The 25,063-nt window shown below is 30.0% G+C and overlaps 1 protein-coding gene across 10 annotated transcripts in view; it reads right to left on the bottom strand.

Annotated features, from left to right (window-relative positions):
* The window catches only part of LOC145265386 (inter-alpha-trypsin inhibitor heavy chain H3-like), a 102,694-nt gene that overhangs the window by 25,645 nt on the left and 51,986 nt on the right, over window positions 1-25,063 (bottom strand). For 2 of the 10 annotated variants that reach the window (XM_080121188.1, XM_080121189.1), the window contains exons 9-17: window positions 23,974-24,003; window positions 23,640-23,669; window positions 22,002-22,031; window positions 19,695-19,724; window positions 16,807-16,830; window positions 15,001-15,030; window positions 12,219-12,248; window positions 7,200-7,229; window positions 4,901-4,930 (exon numbers count right to left, since the gene is read on the bottom strand). In XM_080121188.1, coding sequence (XP_079977314.1) covers window positions 4,901-4,930; window positions 7,200-7,229; window positions 12,219-12,248; window positions 15,001-15,030; window positions 16,807-16,830; window positions 19,695-19,724; window positions 22,002-22,031; window positions 23,640-23,669; window positions 23,974-24,003 — 264 coding nt within the window. The remainder of the gene's footprint in view (window positions 1-4,900; window positions 4,931-7,199; window positions 7,230-12,218; window positions 12,249-15,000; window positions 15,031-16,806; window positions 16,831-19,694; window positions 19,725-22,001; window positions 22,032-23,639; window positions 23,670-23,973; window positions 24,004-25,063) is intronic. The other 8 variants (XM_080121190.1, XM_080121192.1, XM_080121191.1 and 5 more) reach the window with 5 other exon arrangements.

The following is a 25,063-nucleotide window of genomic DNA, read 5'->3' as shown; positions in this document are numbered from 1 at the left end:
GGTTTACTTCATAAGATCTCTAGCTATGGTATTGCTGGAAATGTCTTCTCAATTATTAAATCATTTCTTTCTGATAGGTTCATAAGAGTAGTAGTTGAGGGGCAAAAATCAGAAGCTCACAGTATTAATGCCGGTGTCCCTCAGGGGTCCATCCTGGTCCCAACTCTTTTCCTGATCTACATTAATGATCTTCCAAATCACATCCTTACATCATTTGTAGACATCTATGCTGACGACACTACCATTTATGGTAGCACATCTAAGACAGTAAACGACCAAGTTCTCTCCAATTCTCTCTCCTCTGATCTTGAGCACGTAGTACAATGGGGTAAAGAATGGCTGGTTACTTTTAATGCATCTAAAACCAAGCTTCTCTCTTTACATCATCAACATTCTGATCCACATCTGGCATCAATTGAAATGAATGGCTCTCGTCTTCAGGAGGCCTCAAGTTTTGACAAACTTCTTGGCTTGACCATTACTCCTGATCTTAAATGGAACACGTACATCAAATCTGTTGCCAAGGCCGCTGGAAAAATGGTGGGATCTTTCTATCGATCCGGTAGATATCTCACTGCTGATGCTATTCTCTATCTATATAAGAGCCAGGTACGTCCAAGGATGGAATACTGTTGCCACATCTGGGCAGGAGCTGCTAGAAAGGACTTGGCCTGCCTTGATAGAGTTCAAAATAGACTTCGTAGCCTCGTAGGAGATGTCCTTTTCTCTTCCTTACAACCTTTATCTCACAGAAGAGATGTTGCGAGTTTGTCTCTGATGTATCGTTATTTTCATGGAAAGTGTTCGAATGAGCTTCAATCTATGGTCCCCCCTCGCCAAACTTTCACAAGAAACACTCGTCTAGCTGTAAACACTATCAAAAATTTCCCCCAATCTTTATCTGTGCCTAAACCTAAACGTAGATTCCATGAACAAGGTTTTTTTCTTAGAACTGCACGCCTGTGGAATTGTCTTCCGTTTTCCTGCTTTCCGGCTGACTACAATATGGTTGTCTTCAAGTCTAACGTAAATAAGTTCTTGATGAGCCGTTCCATATAAGTTATGAACTTTACCAAATTTACATTACTAATGATTACTATAATGTCCAATTTCTACTGTACACTCTTTAACCCTTATCCTTGAGTGGCCTCTTGGCCTTGATAATGTGGTGATGCCTATGTAAAAAAAAAATCGATCTTCCCTCAAATTCTAATGACTCCACTGATCCTTTTAAAAACTGTAATAAATTTTGTACACCTTAAAACCTATATATATATATATATATATATATATATATATATATATATATATGTGTGTGTGTGTGTGTGTGTGTGTGTGTGTGTGTTATGGGGGTATATCCTAGCAGGAGACATGACGTTTCCCGAGATTGACTGAAGATCAACGAATGTTTCGTACTTCAAATACATTTATTGCCCTGAAAATCGGTTAAACTGCTCATTTCTCTGCTCAAATCGATTAATTGCATGCTCTAGTAGGACACCAACAGCGGTGCACCGAGATAAAAATTCACATGCCTTCCTACAGTGACTTACTCAACAATACATTGTAATCTAAATTGCTCTATAGATAAGCTACTGCTGATTTTATAAAATTATTATATATAATGGCTTGAATTAAAATTTTAAAGGCAAACGTCAAATATCAGGTTTCAACTTTGCTCTAAACAGAAATATTCATTTTTAGTCATTTTATTTAACTTGTATTATTTTATCAAATGTTCTTGCAGTTTACTTTATTTTAGTTTAGCTTACTATACCTTATTGCTATCACCCCTCCACCTCACATATTATTTATATATAATATCGCTCTACCTTTACCTTTTGCCTTTTTACCTGTACTGGGATATATTTTATTATTATATATTATATATATTTTTCATTATATAGTTACTGCTTACAACAACACGTTTGTCAAAGTCATATAAATATCTGACGAAGAGATCTTTCTCGAAATATTATATTACACGGACATACCACCAGACCGACTTTCCCAGGTGACCACTGTGCAAATATAAATATACTGCGTATATGAAATATGAATATGTACACATTTATTTATAAGTTGTATTAATACATTTCTCACCTGCTTCAGCCCGTGTCTTTCCGTTACTTCTGCATTGTACCGCCTTCTACAATTCTATTTAACTACATACTATACAATGCTTCAAGCAAACTACACCCACCTTTTTCATTATAAATTATATATATTTTTTCATTATATATTATATATTTTATCATCACATATTATATATATTTTATCATACTAAATTATATATATTTTTTCATTATATACTATATATATCTTTCATTATATATTATATATTTTTTCATTATATAGTATTTTCATATTATTGTTTTTCCATTATATATTATATGTATTTTTAATTATATATTTTCCATTATATATTATATAGATATTTTCATTATATATTATATATTTTTTCAGATTATGTATTATATTTTTTCATTATATTTCAGATACATTTTTTCATAATATATTATATATATTTTTCATTATATATATGAATATTTTTCATAGCATATTATATATACTTTTCATTATATATTATCTATTTTTTCTTCATTATATATTATATTTATTTTTTATTATGTATTACATATATTTTTTCATTATATATTATCTATTTTTTATAATCAATGTTATAATTTTTGGAATTCATATAATATTTTGCAATTTATATAATCTTTAGCAATTTGCATAACTATTAACAATTCGTATAAAATTTAGCAATTTACATAATCTCTAGGAATGTTTGCAATTTTTAGCAATTCATAAAATCTGTCAGAATTCATATTATCTTTAGCAATTCATACAATATTTAGCAATTTATATAATCTTTAGCAATTTATACAATCTTTAACATTTCGTATTATCTTTAGCAATTAATAGTATATTTAAAAATTTACATAATATTTAGCAATTAATATTATCTTTCGCAATTTATATAATCTTTAAAAATTTACATAATCCTTAGCAATTCATATAATCTTAAGTAATTTATATAACCTTATCCAATTCATATAATCTTTAGCAATTTTATAATCTTTAGCAATTCATATAATCTTTACCAATTTATATAATTTGTAGCAATTCATATAATCTTTAGCAATTTATATAATCTTTAAAAATTTATATAATCTTTACTAATTCATATAATCTTTAGCAATTTATATAATATTTACCAATTCATATAATCTGTAACATTTCATATAATCTTTAGCAATTGATATAATCTTTACCAATTTATATAATTTTTAGCAATCGATATAGTCTTTACCAATTCATATAATCTTTACCAATTCATATAATCTTTAGCAATTTATATAATATTTACCAATTCATATAATCTGTAACATTTCATATAATCTTTAGCAATTGATATAATCTTTACCAATTTATATAATCTTTACCAATTTATATAATCTTTAGCAATTTATATAATCTTTACCAATTTATATAATCTTTACCAATTCATATAATCTTTAGCAATTCATATAATCTTTACCAATTCATATAATCTTTACCAATTCATATAATCTTTTACAATTTATATAATCTTTAGCAATTTATATAATCTTTAGCAATTCATATAATCTTTAGTAATTCATATAATCCTTAGTAATTTATATAATCTTAACCATTTCATATAATATTTAGCAATTTTATAATATTTACCAATTTATTTAATTTTTACCAATTAATATAATCTTTAACAATTACTATAATCTTTTGCAATTTATATAATCTTTAGCAATCGATATAATTTTCGGTCAGAAATTTGGCTGTAAAGGGGTCAAAATTCAACGATTTTACCTTTGTGAACTCTACCAAAGTCCTCCGCCAATTTAGGGTATGGCACTTTAGCTATAGGTTCCTTGGACGGATCTAACTTTATAACTTGATTTGAGCCGAAAACAATAAATGTTAAGAGGTCATAATAAGGGTCAATGTTTTTAAAAATTTGACCGCTTCGATCTCTACCAAATTACTCAGACAATTTCTTGTCAAAACATTTGAAATTTTACATAAAGGTTATTCAGAGATAGGGCAAGCTTTTTCATCGGTTTGGATCGAAAATTTGAGTTACCAATATATAAATGTATGCATGTATGTCTGTATGATTGTATGTCTGTCTAAAACTTTCGATAGAGGCGACGGATTTTTACACGATTAGTATTGTTTTGTAGTTCGACTTTTCAGACGACAAATATCGAAAAATTGGCTAAAAATATCAATACCTTCACCTTCAAGTGGGCACTTTTCTACAAGAGGGTCGCTTTTTTCGCCGATATTTTCGAAAGTCATCATCTCCTTTCGATTGTCTAGCCTTAATTAAAACCTACGTCATTTCCAGTTCGGCGGTGGTCGTAACAGCGAAGGTGTCAGGTTTTTTCCCCCGTTCTTTTTCTCTTTTGCGGTACGGGTTCGATCCTGCCACTTAAAAAAAAAAGAATTTGCCTAACATACACCTCCAAACACCCGGGCAACGCCGGGAACCCATGCTAGTACATATATATATATATATATATATATATATATATATATATATATATATATATATATATATAATCTAAGCGTGCTATTAAGTTCAGGGCGTAATTAGAAATGGATAATGCTTAGAATTCTCAATTTTTATAATGAGGATTGGTTATCTGTATTATTTTAATTCTTCAGACTACTGTTCATATTTTGAGTGTGCAACCTCCGACCTTCTTCAGGTGTATCTTATCGATCTTGGGAATCTTTTTGTCGGCTAAATAGTAACCTAGATAGGTGCATAGGTAGTCGCAATTGTAGAAAAATATGCAGTTATTATGCTTTATTGAAAAATAATGGAAAGTAGAATAGTTTTACTTACCTGGTTTAACTCGGCTACCGCTGACATCCTCTGAAAAGAAATTAAAACAAAAATCGATACAATATAGGTTTATGTTCGTGTGTTCCGGCTTATTATTCCGGTATTCTGATATATTGTTATTCCGTTATTCTGATAACTCATTATACTGAAATTCGTTAATCAAGTATTTCGTTATACTCCTGTTTAGTTATTCTGATATTCTGTAGTTTCTTGATTCAGATATTCTGTTAATTCATAATTCCGGTTATCTGATTTTTTTTTTATTTCGTTATACTATTAATGCATTACTAGCGAACCTGTGGAAATTCCACAGCGGCATCTTTTATTCCGTGGACGTTCAGCATGCGATGTTATTTTAGCCCTTTTGTTAAAACTGTAAAAGTATTTATCTAATTAATCTGGTTAATGTAGTGTCAGAATATATCTGGTTATTACGGTTTATCTCCAATTTCCTTATAGGTGTATATGATATATTTCCATTGTATGGACGCCCGGCGCGAACGGAAACCCCACAATATCATTATACTATGTTTAGACTGAACGGATACTACACGTGGATCCTAGTCAGAAGACCAAGAAGATATATTTTAGTTTCACGTACGGTCAAAATGCGATATCATTTTTTTTTTTTTACTTAATTTATTTATTTATTTTAATTTCCTTTTCGGTAATCAGGAGATTCTATTTCTTAAAATGGAGGATAGAAGGTGATAACATACTATGAACATTATTCATTGTCTCTATATAATAATTTAATGTTCGTAGTATTTTATCACTAGGGCTATGACAACACCATATTCTTATAATTGTTATGACTCTCGAGTATATATCCGACACGGTTAGACACAATTAATCAACCGAGAACCACATCACTCTGCATAAAAAAATATAAGATACCAATAGATATATACCTGAGAATCAAAACAAGGAAAAGAATATACTGTTGCCATAGCTCTAGTTATCACTTTATATCCTCCTTTTTAATAAATAGCATTTTCCTGTCCAATAATTTAAAATCTGGAAACGTGACACACGTACGTACAAAGATACTACGGTATTAATATATAGACTAGCAGAACCTGTAAAAATTCCACGGTAGTTGAAAAATTTAAGAAACACATTATTTTATTTATAGTAAAATTTTAAATTTTAGAAAAATTTATTGATACTAAAATTTATTTATACTAAAATTTATTCATAATAAAATTTATTTATAATAAAAGAATAATAAAATATAACAAATTTATTTGTCATAAAATATTTGGCATATAATAAATTTATTTGTCATAAAAAATTGAATAAAAATATAATAAACCAAAAATATATAAAAAATATAATAAATAATGTATTATAAAAAATATATAAAAATGATATAATAAATAAAAATATAAAATATAATTAAATCTATTTATAGTAAAGTTTAATATAATAAAATTTATTTATAAAAAAATTATTATTAATAAAATAAAAATAAAATATAATAAATTTATGTATAATAAAAGATAATATAATATAAAAAATTAAATAAAACATAATAAATGAAAAATATATAAAAAAATATAATAAATAATGTATAATAAAAATATATAAAAAAGAAACAATAAATAAAAATATAATAAGATATAATAAATTTATTTATATCAAAGTTTATTTATAATTCAATTTATATATAATAAAGTTTATTTATAATAAAATTAATTTATAATAAAATTTTAAATTCTAGAAAAAATTGAAGAACACGTTCATTTTATTCATAATAAAATAAATAAAAATAAAAATAAATAACGACAAAATTAAAACAATTTTTGGAAAATTCTTTTTTAACCTTTTAAACCTAAAAACATTGATTTTAAAAATGAAGATTTTTCAATGAAAATTTACCACAATACATTGTTTTGTTTTTTGTTTTTGTTTTTTCCCCGAATAATTTTTAATATAGATTATAAAAACATATGTCAATTCACTTAAGAGCGACTATAAACGGAGGTAATTTATTTCTTATTAATTAATGTTTTCGATGATGGTTTTTGTGACACTGAACATACGGAGAAGTATAGTAATGTTGAGGTTCTTTTTTCTGCTATGTAATTATTAAGATATTCTGTTAATTAATTATTCCGTTATTCTGTTAGTTCATAATCCGATATGTTACCACCCTATTATTCTATTATTCTTAAGTTTTATTATTCCAACATTCTGTAAATTATTTATCCAAAATTATACGCATCGAACTCCATTCGTTTATTCGATTACTTATGTTTTATAGAATAGAAATTAAAAAAAGTAAATACTTATTTACCTAAATGATAATGTCCTCTATTTACTTGACCTGAAAAATAAAAGACAAACATTAATTCAAATTCATAAGCAATAAACATAAGATATTAATAATTAAAATCTTATTAAAACTCTGTTTATTAATTTATTCTTTATTTTGTACCTAATATGTAGTAGCGTTTTCAGAGTAAAAAATGACTTGGGGCCATAAGTTAGAATCGAAACCACAACGTTTAGCGCTCCAGCCTGAGGCGTTAATCTCAAAGCTACCGCGAGATGAACAGGAATACGTATAATTTTAACTGACCTCAACGTATAGAGGTATAAGTTATGCATGCGTACCAGAACTCTTTTAGTTGACTTATGCCTGCCAAATTCCATTTTTTCCGAGTTTCACCCCTCAATTGCTATTCATACCAGATAAAGACCTAATTTGTTTTTGTATTATATATAACGTTTCATATCTGTAGACTGAAAATTGTCGCTGGGGTTTGATAGAGACTGTTCCACATACGTACATATCAACATACAGAAAATGTCACTCATATAAATACACGTCTAAGTTTTTCTTATTACAGGTTCTTTTTAATTTTTTTTATAAAATGTGCAAGTTAATTGACATCTGCTTCTTTATCATTTATATTAAAAATTATTCGAAAAAAAAAACAAAAACAAAAAACAAAACAATGTATTGTGTGTTAAATTTTCATTGAAAAAATTCTAAAAATTTAAAATCAATTTTTTAGCTTTAAAACGTTAAAAAATAATTTGCCAAAAATTGTTTTAATTTTGTCGTTATTTGTTTTATTTTATTTTTATTTATTTTTTTATGAATGTGTTTCTTAACTTCTTCTAAAATTTAAAATTTTATTATAAATAAATTTTTATGAATAAATTTAATTATAAATAAACTTTATTATAAATAAATTTTATTATGAATAAGCTTTGTTATAAGTAAATTTTATTATATTTGATTATATTTTTATTATTTATATTTTTATATATTTTTATTATATATTATTTATTATTTTTTATATTTTTTTATTTATATATTTTTATTTAATTTTTTATTATATTATATTTTATTATAAATACATGTTATTATATTTTATTATTCTTTTATTATAAATAAATTTTATTATAAATAAATTTATTATAAATAAATGTTTCTAAAATTTAATATTTTATTATACATTTCTAAAGTTTTTCAACTACCGTGGAATTTCTACAGGTTCTGCTAGTCTATGTATTAATACCGTAGGATCTTTGTACGTACGTGTGTCAAGATTTAAATTATTCGACCGGGAGATGCTATTTATTAAAAAGGAGGGGGGAATTCTTTCGGGCATGCCAGAACGCCAGCTCGCCAAAATGTACGCTACGCGCTAAATTTCATTCCGTTATAAAAACAACTTGCTACAGATAAAAAACTTATTTTTACATTTTTATCTTGTGAATAAACATGAAACAAAACTATGTTTTTATAAATTTCTGTTTGGCGTACTCATGAATTATTATTTTTTTTTTTTTTGAAATATAATAAATTTAGAACTATAAAATTTTATATATATATGTGTGTGTGTGTGTGTGTGTGTGTGTGTGTGTGTGTGTGTGTGTGTGTGTGTGTGTGTGTGTGTGTGTGTGTGTGTGTGTGTGTGTGTTGGACTGGGGGAGGGTAGATAAAAACAAAATAAAAATCGGAAAATAAGAACAAAAAAAATAACGTGGGTGTGCCCGGCGTCGCTGTGTGGTAAAAAAAAAAGTTTTGGTAGGTAGGTAATATGGAACCCGGAACTTTGAAGCGAAGGTGGAAAAAAGTCCTGACATGTTACCCGCTCGCCCACGATAATGTTGTAATAGAAAGTGTCTTAATTTAACAATAAAAACGAATTTAATGATTATAAGGTCCAACATATACCGCAGTTAACTTTTGCTGCTAGGCAGTTTTTTTTTGTTGTTTTCTTTCCCCAACTTTGGCTGTTTGCTTCCCCAAGCAAGTTGTTGTTGGTGGTGGGAGTAAACCAGCTCCCCATAAAAATGAGGGTATCCATTTGAAAAGCAATTGTCTGATATGACGATTTTAATCGCATTGATCAAAGCTGATTTGTTTTTTGGATGTCACTGTCACGGGTGCCGGGGGGGGACTGATGCTACGGATTCAGTTTCGCTTTTATTCTGAAATTGATTGAAAAAAAAACTCGAAATTAGCGTGTAAAAGTCGGCCATATTAAAGATAGACGCGACCTCCGTTCGTAACTCGTAGATATTATAATTTAGACAGTATATAAAAAGTTTTAAGAATGAGTAACCCCACCGAGCACTCCCCCCCCCAGAAAAAGCCTTTAGCGGACATGCACACACTAACACACATGTTGCCTTTTATATATATAGAAGAACATAAGACTCCATCTGAATAAGAACTTATAATAATTCTGTTAATTAATTATTCTGTTATTTTGGGAATACCTTATTTCTTTATTATGGTAATTACGTGTTCCTTTAGTTTGCTAGTTCATTATTCCATATTATTATTGACTCCTAATTCCGATATTATGTGCATTCATTATTCTAATGTTATTGTTACATTATTCTTTTTGTGTAACATAGCGCGGACGCGAAATGTATGCGAAATGACGTCACTGGTAATGAAAAATAAAGATTTAAAAAAAAGGAGATGATGTTAAAAACAGGAAAAAAAACTGTTGATTAGCAGGGGGGATCACAGAGCGGGGACGTGACGATATATAACGGACTGTTATGGTGTACACAATGACAACGATTAGACAGTTACTTGCGGAGTTCACACTTATTATATTAAATGCTATTATAGACTAGCAAGGGTATCCGGCTTTGCCCGGGTGTATCGAGGTGGTGTAGTGAGGAACCCCGAAAAAAGTGGTAGTAGCGGAGTGGGGGGATAAAAACAAGAGTATGCAATCCAGGTGGAGAGAGGTGTTTAAAAAAGTGGTAGTAAGCAGGCAGGCTCGAACCCGTAACGCGAAGAAGGAAAATGATGTGCAAACATAAAAACGTCTTAGCTGATGCGTCCATCGCGCAACCAGAAGTCGCGAGTGTCGGAATTAAGCGTAATCGATTGAAGGGAGGCGATGACTTGCGAAAATATCGACGCAAAAAAGCGACCTTTAATTGTAGAAAAATGCTCACTTGAAGGTGAAGGAAGTAATGTTTTTGGTCAGTTTTTCGATATTTGTCGTCGGGAAGACGGGGTTTCAGAACGATATTATCCGTCGCGCGTGTCGAAAGTTTTTAGTAGACATACAAACATACATACACAGAAACGTTTGATATTTATATAATAGAAGGCTGAGAGAGATGTGAGGGGGTGATGTGTGTATGAAAACTTCTTTTAAACCCAGGAAGGGGAGATACATTATTGGGTTACTAGGTAGGGAGTTGAGCAGCAAAATCTTTGTTTATATTACACTTGAACTTCTGCATGTCAGTACAATCATGGAAGCAGGAACCTGGAAGGGAATTTCAAAGTCTAGCAGTTCTGGAGAATGAAACTATTGGAGTAGAAGGGAAATCCTACTGCGTTGGGGTGGGGTTTTGCTGCTTGTTGGGTTTGTTGGGGGATATTTAGATAGAGGGGATATAAGGGCTTGCAGTTTGTTGGAGCACCTACTATTTAAATACTTGTAAAACGGGCAGAGGGATGCAACATTTCATCGATCGGACAGAGGTTGAAGCCTAGCTGACAGTGCGGGATCCTATGAGGTTCGCGACTATCTTTTAAACCGTAACACTATTTTGATTTAAGTACAAGTATAGTTCTACATTTTTTAGATAAGGAATGATTGTTCATATCATTTGGATTAATCGGACTAACGTTCTCATCATCATGGCAATTATGTTGTGTAGCGGGGGTTCAGGAGGAACGTATAACGGGGACGAGAATACATTTATAATAGGTAGGTGATATAGGTGAGGAGAGATGTATAATGAGCAGTTCTTTTAACACGAGGGGAATACATTATTGATGAGGGGGATACAGTTAACACTTTCGAAGGGTTTTATATAAAGTTCAATATTCAAGATGATGGGACAGCGTAATGTTATATCATGACAGGAGACAACACATAACCTTCTTGAAATGATGAAGAAGACAAAAGTCTACAATAATTACAAAGATATTTTTCCAGGTGGTGATGAGAATGATAAGAATTCGATGCCGTGTTAGATTTGTACATTTTGTCTTCTCCTTTCCCCTTCGCTTCCTAAACGAGCTCATGCTAACTCTCTATTCTGTCTCAACTGTCAACCTGCTCCCTGTCTCTCTCTCTCTCTCTCTTTCTCTCTCTCTCTGTCTCTCTCTCTCTCGCTGAACTCTAACACTAATTTAAAATTATTGATCTATCTTTCTTTGTGACGTCAGAACACGGCAAAACGTTCCTGGTTTGCATGAGGACACTGCATATGCTTACAAAATGTGCTCTTTACACACAAAGACATTCCTTAATTTCCATTGTCCCATTCTATCTGCTCTTACCTTACTTTGTTGTACAGTTATTTCTACTATAATGGGCAGTTAACTACATTCCTGGAATCGCATCCAAAAAGCAATACGTATTCATTTTAACTTTTGAACACTACGTTCGATTCCAGCATTCCCTTTAATAAATATTATTTTCGATCCTAATTGCTTCATTTCTCTAAATACCGGGATGTGTTCCTTTCAATATACAATAGTTCGAGATCGGATAAGAGGCGTGAATGGCGCTCGAGAAGACAATCACGTGAGGGACGTTACAGAGGTAACGAGAGAATAAGGAAATAAATGTCGTTGTACAATAAAACAGGCGATGGGAAGTTCTTTTATATTATGTGCCTGCTTTGCGACTGAGGTATACAACGTGTTGGTTTCTGGACAACTGTACATTATACTGTTATTCATCATTACATAATTATATATTTATCAAATTTGTTGTTTTATTTTAGGACAGTCGTAGTTCTTTGATATCGAGGAATCAGTATGGTTTATAAAAAGACAAAGAAGAAATAAAGAAAAAGAAAAACTTACTGAAGTCAATTTTACTTCTAGTTGCTGTGCCTGAAAAATAGAAACAAATAAATAAATTAGATATAAAAATAAATTAAAGAAAAACATAAAATTGAATGTATGTGTCTATTATGCGTAGTTGATTTCATTTTATTTTAGCTGACACTAATTTTTTGGCATTAAAAAATGAACAAAATAAAAGAAATAATGATTTATTATAATGACAAAATAATAATTCGATTATTTTATGAATCCGTTATTCTTTTATTCTTTTCATTTATTAAACCATACATATTCTGTGATTTAGTTGTTATTTTAATAATTTATTATTCTCTTATTCTTTTAATTCACTTTTTCGTTAACTATATATATATATATATATATATATATATATATATATATATATATATATATATATGCACAATAGCAAAAGTACCCGTCGTTGACTGGGTTCAAAAACAGCCTACAGAAAATGTCTCTGATTTAGGAAAGTATGATAGATTATGAAAAGGAAGGTTTGTAAAGAGATAGCTTCGAATTTGAGGGTATCAAAACCAAAGCAAAACATGATGAAAGTAAAAGTAAAATAGATAAACCCCATAATTTATTATACCATACCTGTTCACACTGAAACAGTTATCACAATATTCTGTGGATCTATATTAAAAAACCTTGTTAAACTTTGTGACACATTTCCATTCTATGGAGGTCGAGTGCGAACGAACACCTCATAATTTTATTATACCATATTTCTTCAAACTGAAACATAACGATCAAAGTATACTTACGCAGATAGATATGAGAAGTCTTTATTAAAGTTTGTGCCTATTTCCATTCTATGGAGGCTAGGCGCGAATGTAGACCCCACAATTTTATTATACCATCCATATTTGTTAAAACATACTTATCAAAGTATTATTATGTACATCTATATTAAAAACACTTGTAAGCGTTTTTTTTTTACATTTTTAAATTATTTATTTCCATACTTTGTGGACCAGGCGCGAACGCAGACCCCACAATTTTAATGAACCACCGTTCTGCCAGATCAAACATACCCAGTCCTGTGTCTCGATACATCTTCGATCATTATATGTAATCAGTTTTTTAAAATAGTCAATCATATAGGAGCCTATTCATGACCAGACACACACACACACACACCTTCAGCTTTATATATATACTAGCAGGGCTACCCGGCGTTGCTCGGGACCGTATAAACAATGAAAACACAAAAGCAGATATTAAACATATGTTTTATTCTTAGGGGAGAGGAATCTTTCATCTCAAGTTTTAGCGTTACAAACAAACATTTGTCTTTTATATATATAGATAATGACAGGTTTTTTGGGGGCCCCCCTCGAAGATAACTGATCAGTTGACCAACTTCTAGTGGTCCGTTTGACGTGAAATTTCGATATTTGTCATCCGGGTGATGGGGCTTCGATATGATACCAAATTTGTCAAGTTTGGTTCCGTCTTTCAAAAGTTTTAGCGTTACAAACAAACATACATACATACACACAGACGTTTGGCTTTTATATATATAGAAGATATATATATATATATATATATATATATATATATATATATATATATACGTCTGTATAGTGGGTTTTATTCATACGACTATTTTCAAATGTGAAGTATATCCCTTCAGCTTCCAGTTAATGTCGCGTATTCAGAATTGAAAAATGGGTCGTTTTGTCAGGAGAGTATACGAGAGGTTGGCCTCGAAACAGAGTGTATTCTCTTCGATGATTTGACATGATCTGGAAACCAAACTATAATACCTCGCAATTAAAATCAGATTACAACTAATTTCCGATTAGAATAATTTCAAAAAGAAGGTGACAAAACGATCCATATTTTTATCCTGATTATCCGATGCTAGTTGGAAGCTGAATAGATATACTGTATATTTGAAAACAATCGATTGAATTAAACTCACTGAACAGACGAATCGTCGATCATTTTCTATCTCCCTTTCCATATTAAATACATAGATACGAGAAAAAAAACGTTCCAAATCACATTAAAGGCGGGAATGACGCTAGAGAAGACGTGATCGATGTCAGCGCAGTAAAAATAGAATGCGGAAATAAATGTCGTTGCACAACAAAACAAGCGAGTTGAAGTTCTTTTCTATTATTTGTCTGCTTTGCGACTGAGGTATACAACGTGTTGGTTTCCGGACAACTGTACATTATACTGTTATTCATTATTCTTGATTCTGTAGATTCGCTATTCCATGATAATATATATCCAACTCGTTGTTATATTTTACGTCAGTTAAAGTTCAAAGATATAGATGGGGCTGAAAATTGATGTCTATTTGTGATACATAGATATTCGATTATTCCAATAATGTTGTTTTTAAATTAACAAATACTGACTTAGTAAAGAAAAGGGAATATAATGTGCCGCTCCTCAATTGACTATTTAAAAGTATTATAGTATACTTTTTATGTAGTCTCTTGGTTTTACTGGATTCCAGTACAAGAATTCCTTTTGTCTGGCGGAGTATCAAGCTGTGTGCTGTTACTTGAGGTCACATTACTTGGAGAAGGTGTACGATTTCTCATAATAAACTAGTATGGGTTACCATACCGATGAGATATTATTTGTGAATACTACGTGATTTGGAATATTTAGTCAAGATTTACTTGTAGAAAAAAGTATCTTAATATCAGTTTTTTTTATAAACCCATGTATAGAGTGTCTAGTAGTCATGCAAGTTTTTCTAGTTCATATATTCGAATTAGTAGGGCTTAAGATGAAATAAAGAAAAAGAAAAATTTACTTAAGTCAAATTTTCCTCTACTTGCTGTGCCTGAAAGAAAGAAAGAAATAAAATAAATATAAAATAAATTAAAGAAAAAAAAATTCGTCAATAACTACGTATGCCAATTGTATTTTATTATAGCTGATACTAATTTTTTTTGACAAAAATATATGAATATAATTAAATAAATAGTGAATTAGTAGAATTCTGTCATTTTATGAATCCATTATTCCTTTATTATGTTAATTTATTAAATTAGGGCATACGCATGCCCGATTATAGCGTTATTCTTCTGTTCTATTCTTTAAATATTCTGTTTATTTTCTATTTTTTGTGTAATTTGTTCGTTATTCTCCTAATCAATTATTCTCTGAATCTTTTAAATCACTTTCTCAGTAATTATGGTAGAAAGGTATATATATATATATATATATATATATATATATATATATATATATATATATATATATATATATGCATAGATCATCGTATAACGATTAGATCACTTTATGACTGACGTAAATGAACATTTAAAATTAAAATGTTTAAATTCGACGTTATTTCACGCGGTTAATGGTAGCCGAATGGATTAGGTCTTCGCTAACCGAGCCAGAGATGTCTCGTGATGCGGGGTTCGAATCGTTCGACTGGTATTAATCGTGACACCCTGCACTGAAGATTCCCGAAAGTATGAAACACTAGTGTCTGTAGGTATTTAATTATTATAGTAAAAAATTATATATATATATATATATATATATATATATATATATATATATATATATATATATATATATATATATAATGGGTTAAGTGATTCCAGGAAGATAAATGTATATTTAAATGAGTTGGGGTCAAAACAATTATAAGTTGTTTTTAACTTATTTTGTGATTTCATATCTCCATTTTTTATTTTTTTATTATTCAGATCATATAAGAATTTTTAAATCATTAAAATAATTTTTAGCGCATTCTGTGAAGCGTCTTCTTCAGAAAGTATACACAATTTATTAAAAATGTAAACTATTAAAAATATATTTAAAATGTCGAAAAGCGTATTTTATGACAGTTTTCATATTTTTATATACAGTGTGTTTTATTCAAACGACTATTTTCACATCTAGAGTATATCCATTCAACTTCCAGTTAGTGGCGCGTATTCAGAATTGAAAAATGGGTCGTTTTGTCAGGATAGTATACGAGATGTTGGCCCTGAAACCGAGTGTATTCTCTTCTGATGACTTGACATGATCTGGGAATCAAAATATAATACCTCACAATGAAAAGCAGCCTACAGCTAATTTATGAATAGAATAAATATAAAACGAAGGTGACAAAACGATCCATATTTCTATCCTAAATATCCGACACTAAATGGAAGCTGACGGGATATACTTCATATTTAAAAACAATCGTTTGAATTAAATCCACTGAACGGACGACCGTCGAGCATTCTGTATCTTCCTTCTCATATTAAATACATAGAAACGAGAAAAAAACATTCGAAATCACGTTAGAGACGTGAATGACGCTCGAGAAGACGTGATTCACGTCAATGCAGTCACACTAGAATGAGCAAATAAATGTTGTTATGCAACAAAACAGCTAATTGAAGTTATTTTATGTTATTTATCTGCTTTGCAACTGAGGTATATAACGTGTTGGTTTCCGGACAATCTTATATTATCCTGTTATTAATTATTCTGATATTCTGTTGATCCTTTATTCCAAAATTATGTACATCTGATTTGTTTATATATTCGACTAATTATGGCTTTTAGAATGACAAAGAAGAAATGACGAAAAAGAAAAATTTATTCATACCAATTTTTCTTCTACTTGATAAGCCTGAAAAAAAAATAGAAAAAGAATAATCCGTTTTATAAAATTGAACGTATATGTTCTCAATGCGCGTCAATAACAACGTATGTAAATTTAATTTTATATTAGCTAATACTAATTCTGTTCGTTTATTATACTGTCATTCCATGAATCTATTATTCCTTTATGTTAATCCCGAGATCGCATGTGTCCTCCTTATTAAAGTGATATTCCGCAATCCGTTATTACAATATTCATTATTTTTGTCTTCGATGGGATTTGTGCGTCTCGTCAGCTGATATTTGGGCTTGACGATGAATTCCCTGGAAAAGTCACTTCTGACTGATGTTTCGTTTTAAAATAAGAAAATGAAGAAATGATTTGCCGCGATTTTAAACGGTGCCTCTTTTTTATCGTAAATTGGACTTATTAAGAAGAAAAATAAAATGGTGAGGTACACCCGGGATTGAGTAAGGAATTATTCGACCTGTAGTCGAATGCTCTCCCACTAAACTAAATTTTCAGGTTATAATAAATCTCCTTTTTTAAGAAAAATGATTTGCTGAAATTTTATTATCTCCCTTGTCCATGTAACATACATTAATTATTCTCTTATTCTTTTAATTAGCTAGAATTTTTGCTAGAAAAGCACATATATATATATATCGTATATTCAAACGACTATTTTTACTAATGAAGTATATCCCTTCAGATTCGAATTAGTGTCGAGTATTCAGAATAGAAATGTGGATCGTTTGTAACCTTTTTTGTAGTTATTTCATTTGAAAATTAGTTATAGGTTGTTTTAAATTGTGGGGTATTAGATTTCGGTTTTCATATGATGTCAATTCATCAAGAAAGAATAAGAGAAGATGGCCTCTGAAACAGTGCGCATTCTCTACTGATGACCTGACATTATCTTGAAACCAAAGTATAATACCCCACAACTAAAAGCAGTCTGCAAACTAATTTACGAATGGAATAACTACAAAGAAAGGTGAAAAAAAAAAGATCAACATTTCTATTCTGAAATCGGACATTAACTGGAAGCTAAAAGGATATACTTCGCAGTCGTTTAGATTAAACCGACTGAACTGACGAATCGTAGATTATTTTTTTCTGCTTTTCCATATTAATTTCATAGAAACGAAAAAAAACTTAGAGATCACGTTAATAGCATAGATGACGCTCAAAAATACCATCATGTAAGCTCTGACCTAATTTACTTGTATAGTTATTTCTACTATAATGGACAATTCACTACATTCCTGGAATCGCATCAAAATAGGAATATGTATTCATTTTTTTTACTTTTGAACACAACGTTCGATTCCAGAATTCTCCCTTAATAAATATTATTTTCGATCCTAATTACTTCATTTCTCTAAATACTGGGATGTGCCCCTTTCAATATACAATAGTTTGGGATCGGGTTAGAGGCGTGAATGACGCTCGAGAATAAAGTCACGTGAGGGTCGTCACAGAGGTAACAAGAGAATGGGCAAATAAATGTCGTTGCACAACAAAACAAGCGAGTTGAAGTTCTTATCTATTCTTTGTCTGCTTTGCGACTGAGGTATACAACGTGTTGATTTCTGGACAACAGTAATTTATGCTCTTATTCATTATTCTGGTGTTCTATTGATTCATTATTCCATAATTTTAAGTGGAGGCGGATGTTTGTTTAAATAGACATTCGGACAGGTTATTTGCGGACATCGCTTCTGGCCGAGTGGGAGAACTGCCGACTGTCAACACGACGGTTTTATATTCAATCCTTGGCTTGGGAGAGGCGTTAGTCTAGCGGTACTGATGAGTTGTGATACAACGAAACAAGACTGTATGTCGATGACTACAATATATATATATATATATATATATATATATATATATATATATATATATATATATATATATCCAACTCGTTGTTTTTGTTTACCGCAGCCGAATTTCTTAGAAATCAAGGGGTCCTTTCCTAGCGGCTAACGCTTGATCTAAAAAAAAATACATATATATTCGAATATTACATCATCTCTCAAACACTGACTTAGTAAAAAAAGTTAGGAATATAATTTGCCGCTCCTCAGTTGATCCTTTAAATGTGCTTTAGTATATATATATATATATATATATATATATATATATATATATATATATTGCAATCTATTTGTTTACTGGATTCCAGGACAAGAATCCCTTTGTCTGGTGCAGCATCAACTTCTTGCTGTTAATTAAGATAACATCAATTCGAGAAGGTGTACCATGACTCATAAAAACGAGTATGTGTAAGCCATACTGATGAGATCTTATTAGAGCCGTAAATACTATTTGATTTTGAATATTTAGCCCGGGTTTAATTGTAGAAAAATGTATCCTCATATCAGATTTTGTTTCACATACCCCTGTACAGAGAGATGTCAGACCCTCTAACAGAGTGTCTAGTAGGCATTTAAGTTCTCTTCACTCTGCATTCAAGTTTTCTCTAGTAGAAATTTTAAGTCTACTCTTGTTTATATATCGATATCATTATACAGTTTTTCTCAATTTTGTCCCTTACTTTTGGACGTTCCTATTTTGAAAATAATAAATGATTTTTATAATTCTTTTTCTATCCTTTGCAAATGATTCAAGTTTTAGCATGTTATTATGGATGATAAGTTTTAAATTTTTGTCCCTTAGTATTGGACGCTACTATAGCATATAGAATGACAAGAGAGAAATAAAGAAAATAAATATTTACTTAAACCATGTACAGAGATCTCAGAGAGTCGAATAGAGTGTCTAGTAGTCATTTAAGTTCTCTCCAGTAGGCATTTAAGTTTTCTCGTTTATATCGGAATCATTATAGTTTATATAATTACAAAGGAGAAATAAAAAAAATAGATATTTACTTAAACCAATTTTTCTTCTATTTGCTGTGGCTGAAAAACAATTAAAAAATTCACACATAGTTATCAATTTTAAAAATATATAAAAATAAAGATAAAACATATATGGGTTAACTATACCTATTCCCTAAATATATTGAAAATTATCTAACTAGCGAATCCCCAAAATATAGTTTTTAAGTATATAGTTTTAAGGATTTACAATACATTAATAGAAAATGACGTTTTCATGAGAATTAATTAAGCCCATAAAAAATACACTATAAACTTTTAGATAAGACCATCTAGCTGTAGAGATTATAGGTGACCTTAGATGATTTTTAAAATATTTTAAAATTCTTTAGGAAACGCTTCGAAAATTTAAATACCCTCTTTATATATCAAAACTTAAATTAAAATAAGTTTTATAAAAGAAAATAAAAAACGAAATAAATAAATAATGAAAATTCTGAATTATAATAAATAATAATAATAATAATAATAATAATAATAAAACTCATATATAAAGATAATATAAAATAATAAAACAACAAATACCTTAATCTATATATCTATAAAAGTGAACATGTCCGTCTGTGTGTGTGTGTGTGTGTGTGTGTGTGTGTGTGTGTGTGTGTGTGTGTGTGTGTGTGTGTGTGTGTGTGTGTGTGTGTGTGTGTGTACACGCAATAACTGTCAATTTTTAGTCTACTGACTCGAAATTTGATATACAGGGTACTGAGATTTGGGAAAATCGATGTGATCGGGTTTCGGCCAGGGGTCAAAGTTCAACGATTTGACCTTTGTGAGAACTCTACAAAACTCCTCCGACAATTTGGGGTCTAAACACTAGACATTTTAGATATTGGTTCCTTGGACATGGATCTAACTTAATAACTTGATTTTAGCCCAAAACAATAAATATTAAGGGGTCATAATAGGGGTCAAAGTTTAAAAAATAAATTGACCGCTTTTTTTTCTAAAAATACACCTCCAAATACCCGGGCAACGCCGGGCTTAAATGCTAGTACTTATATAAATTACTAATAACTTAAAACACAATCTATACGTGTACAAAATTACTACTTGCGCACTGAATTCTAACTATGGCAAGGATTTCTGTGATTTCCCCTTTTTCTCATCAGAGCGTCAAAGATCTTTAAACAGGGATATCCCGCATACATTAATCTCTCTCTCTCTCTCTATATATATATATATATATATATATATATATATATATATATATATATATATATATATATATATATATTGGCAGCAGGTTATTATTCAGACACGTCTCATTGAACATGACGAAGTTATTCTTTTTTACGATCTTGATGGATAATTTTTCAATTTGCCGGGCGGTCTTTTTAAATTCAGTTGGTAACTTATACAGAATGGCGCCTAGAGGTTGTTTTTCGGCTAAATTCTTCTCGAACGTATACTGTATAAGTTACATACTGAAATTAAAAAGACCGCCGTCAAACTGAAAAATTATCTATCAAGATCGGAAAAAAGAATAACTCCGTCGTGTTCAATGAAATCGCCCATTTTTCAATCAAATCGATTGCTTGCTCTAGTTGGGGACCTATCGCGGTTCACCGGAAGGAAATTTTACATGCCTTTCGCAGTGACTTAGTTAATAATGCATGGTAGTTTATATTGCACTGTAGAGAACCTATTGTTGATTTTATAAAATTATTTTTATATAATGGCTTAAATTAAAGTTTTCAATGCAAAAGTCAAATACCATACTTTATTTGTGCTTTAAATAGAAACATTAATTTTGAACGCGCCTCCGTCATATCAAAGAGTATACTCTGGATTTTATATGTCTGGCCTTACTGTTTGTGCGGTGATAGTTGCTTGAATTTAAGTTTAATATGCAAAAAGTCAAGCATCATGATGCAATTGTGCTTTAAACAGAAACACTCATTTCGACCGCGGCCCTGCAATATCAAAAAACTTACTATTGATTTTATGAGTAGGGTCTTTCTGCTTGTGTGGTAATAAAACTTATCAAATGCAATTGTGATGTTAGGCTGTGTAAGGTGTTAACTTTGGTCAAAATTGCTTGTTCGTTCTTTCATCGCATTATTTCCATTATCGATTATTAATACTTATCAAAAAGATTCCGATAAACGAAAACTATCTAAGAACACTGCCAGTCGCATAAATTACATTTGTGCGAAATTTCTTTAAACTCGGTCCAGTCGTTTTCGAGTCCATAGGAACAAACTCTCTCAAACGCACACACACACGCGCACGCGGACACGTATTTTCTTTTATGTAACAGTAGATATAATAACAGATAAAAAAATATATATTTACCCGAACCAATACGTCTTCTATTTCCTTGGCCTGAAATATAATTTTAAAAAATATTCAAACATATATGTTTTGTTTTTCATTCCGGTATTTTACAACGATATTATTCCGTTACTCTGTTCATTCGTTGCATCGTTATTGTGCTTATAAATTATTCCGTTATTATTATTCGGTATTCCGTTACATAATTGTTCTGTCATTCTCTAATTCATCATTCTGGAATTTCTTTTATTCTATTAATTCATTATTCCGTCATTCAATTATTTTATTATCCCGGTATTATACTATTCTGTGAATGTATTATTCCCTTATTTTGTTAATTCATTTTCAATATTGTGCATGTTGTTATATCCTTTTTTTTCTATTAATTCAGTATTCCTTTATTGTATTAATTTATTAGTCCAGAATTGTGCAGTATCATTACTTCGGCATTTAATTATTTCCTTATTCTGTTAAATCATTATTACAATGTTAATTTATGTCAATACTGCAGTATTCTGTTAATTCAATGTTCCGGTATTCTACTAGATTATTATTCTATTATTTGTTGAATCAAGTATTTTAATCTAAATATTAATTTACTTGTCCGTACGTTTAATGCCACAAAAAATCATCATCGCAAACATTAATTAAGGAGAAACGGATTACCTTCCTTTATAGTCGCTCTTTGCCAGTTAAATATCATTAAAACCATTTCCCTTCTAAAAGTTTTCAAAGAAAAGTCATGGTTGCCTGTTTACGGTTTAAAATTGGCTGTTTTATTTTATATATTTTTTTAATCATGTTGAGAAGAGGCTGTATATTTTTAATGATAGTTAATTATTACAATTAAAAAAAATGTGCAAGTGACTTGACATCTGTCCTTTTATAATTTTTATAAAAAACAATCAGACAAAAGTCAAAGCAATATGTTATGTTATTTAATTATTAGATTTTTTTTAAATGAGCAATTTGTATATTTTTATTTGTATATTTATTTATTTATTTGCGAATTATTATCCTTATCTTTATAGTAGTTGATTTCACGATAGAGACGTTAAATACCTATAGTTACAGGTGAGCATTGTCTGAAGATTGCGGTTTCGATCCTACCCGAATCCGGCCATAAGATTAATTAGCCAAAACATGGTGAAATGACAACAACTATGGAAGGCAGTAATTACTGAAAATAGTTGAAGAATCAGCAGGTCAAGGCCAGAGAAATAGTTGGCCGAACCCTTGTGAAACCAACAACTGTAATGATGGGAATAATAGTTCGCAAAAAAATAAATAAACAATTTGTTGTGTTGAATTTTCATTAAAAAAATCTAAATTTAAAAAATCAATTCTGTTAGCTTTATTTTTTTAAAAATGCTAAAAAAATGTTTTATTTTATTTTTTATTCGTTTTATTTATAATGTGTTTTTAAATTGTTCAACTACCGTGGAATTTCCACGGGTTCTGCTAGTATTATAATATTCTGCTCTCTTGTTTTTTGATGATTCCTGTATTCTGTGAATTCATTATCCCGTAAGTATATGCATCTAACTCGGTTCATTTATCCACATAATTATGGATTTTAAAATCGCAATTCATAAAAAAAGAGAATTATGGCTTTTAGAATAGCAATTCAGAAAAATCTAAACAAATATTGTTATTTACCTAAATGAAATCTTCTTCTGTTTCCTCGGTCTGAAAATAGATAAAAACAATAAATTAAACGTACGTATGTCCGGTTCGAGTCATTAATCACGTGTGCAAATAAGGGAGAGTTTATCGTAATAAGAATTTATAATAATTCTATTAGTTAATTATTGTTCTGTAAATTTCATAATTCGTTATCATGTTAATTCATTATTCCAGAACGCACATATGCCCGGTTAATTCTTCTATACCATATTAAATAGTAAGTTCATAGGTAGTCACAATTGAATAAAATATGCAATTATTGTGGAAGATAGGTTAACAAAGAAAAAAGAAAGAAGATTTTATTTACGTGAACCAATTTTTCTTTTACTTCCTCGGCCTGAAAATAAATAAAAGAATCTATAACATAAATTTCAATAGAAATGTGGTTGGTGCGCTTGAATAATCTATATATCTATAAAAGTGATCGTGTTTGCCTGTGTGTCTGTGTGTTTGTGTGTCTGTGTACATTTTCCTACGCAATAACTCTGTCAATTTTCACTTTACAGACTCGACATTTGATATACAGGGTACTGAGATTTGGGAAAATCCTTGGAATCCATTTTCGGACAGAAATCTGGCTGTTAAGGGGTCAAAGTTCAATGATTTGACTTTTCAGAACTCTACCAAACTCCTCCGTCAATTTTGGATCTAAACACTTGAAATTTTAGATATAGGTTTCTTGGACATGGATCTAAGTTAATAACTTGATTTGAGCTAAAACAATAAATGTTAAGGGGGTCATAATAGGGGTCAATTAAAAAAATTGACCTTTTTTTTGGGGGGGGGTCAACATACACCTCAAACACCCGGGAAACGCCGGGCTGAAATGCTGGTACATTCAGAAAATAGAACTATTTATATATTATTTACTAGCGAGGGGCGCTCTGCTTTGCCTGGTCGTAAAATATGCTTAAATATGATATTTTAATTTGTCCAAATTTCGTATATATTATTATAGAGTCGTGATTTTCAAAGTAAAAAAAGGCATTTAGGTACCATCAGCTAGAATCGAAACTGAAAGCAAATTATTAGCATTCAAAGCTAATGATGTTACCACTCTACCAACGTATCATGCATATGAACTAATTAAAAATTAAAAATAAACCAAGATGAATGTAGAAAATGTATAGCGACTTTTTTTTTCAAAATATTTTAACCGGCTAAAGACCCATGAAAGAACAGTCCGTAAAAAAATCAATCATTTGAGGCTTTTAGCGCAGCTCTTTGACTTTTTATTTCGGAGTAGATAGAGCTTGAAAATATGAAGACAGACAAACAGACTAACATATAGTCTTTTATATATTAGATTTATACAGATGTGTACAAACTTTAGAACGTTTTCTTAAATAAAAACCCAGACATATATTTTTGCCTGATGAGGTGTTACTTATTAAATA

The sequence above is a fragment of the Euprymna scolopes genome, chromosome 40 (assembly GCF_053919585.1).
Source record: "Euprymna scolopes isolate OS-2025 chromosome 40, ASM5391958v1, whole genome shotgun sequence".
NCBI lineage: Eukaryota > Metazoa > Mollusca > Cephalopoda > Sepiida > Sepiolidae > Euprymna > Euprymna scolopes.
The sequence above is the reverse complement of the archived record's forward strand: the minus strand, read 5'-3'. Positions and strand labels throughout refer to the sequence as shown.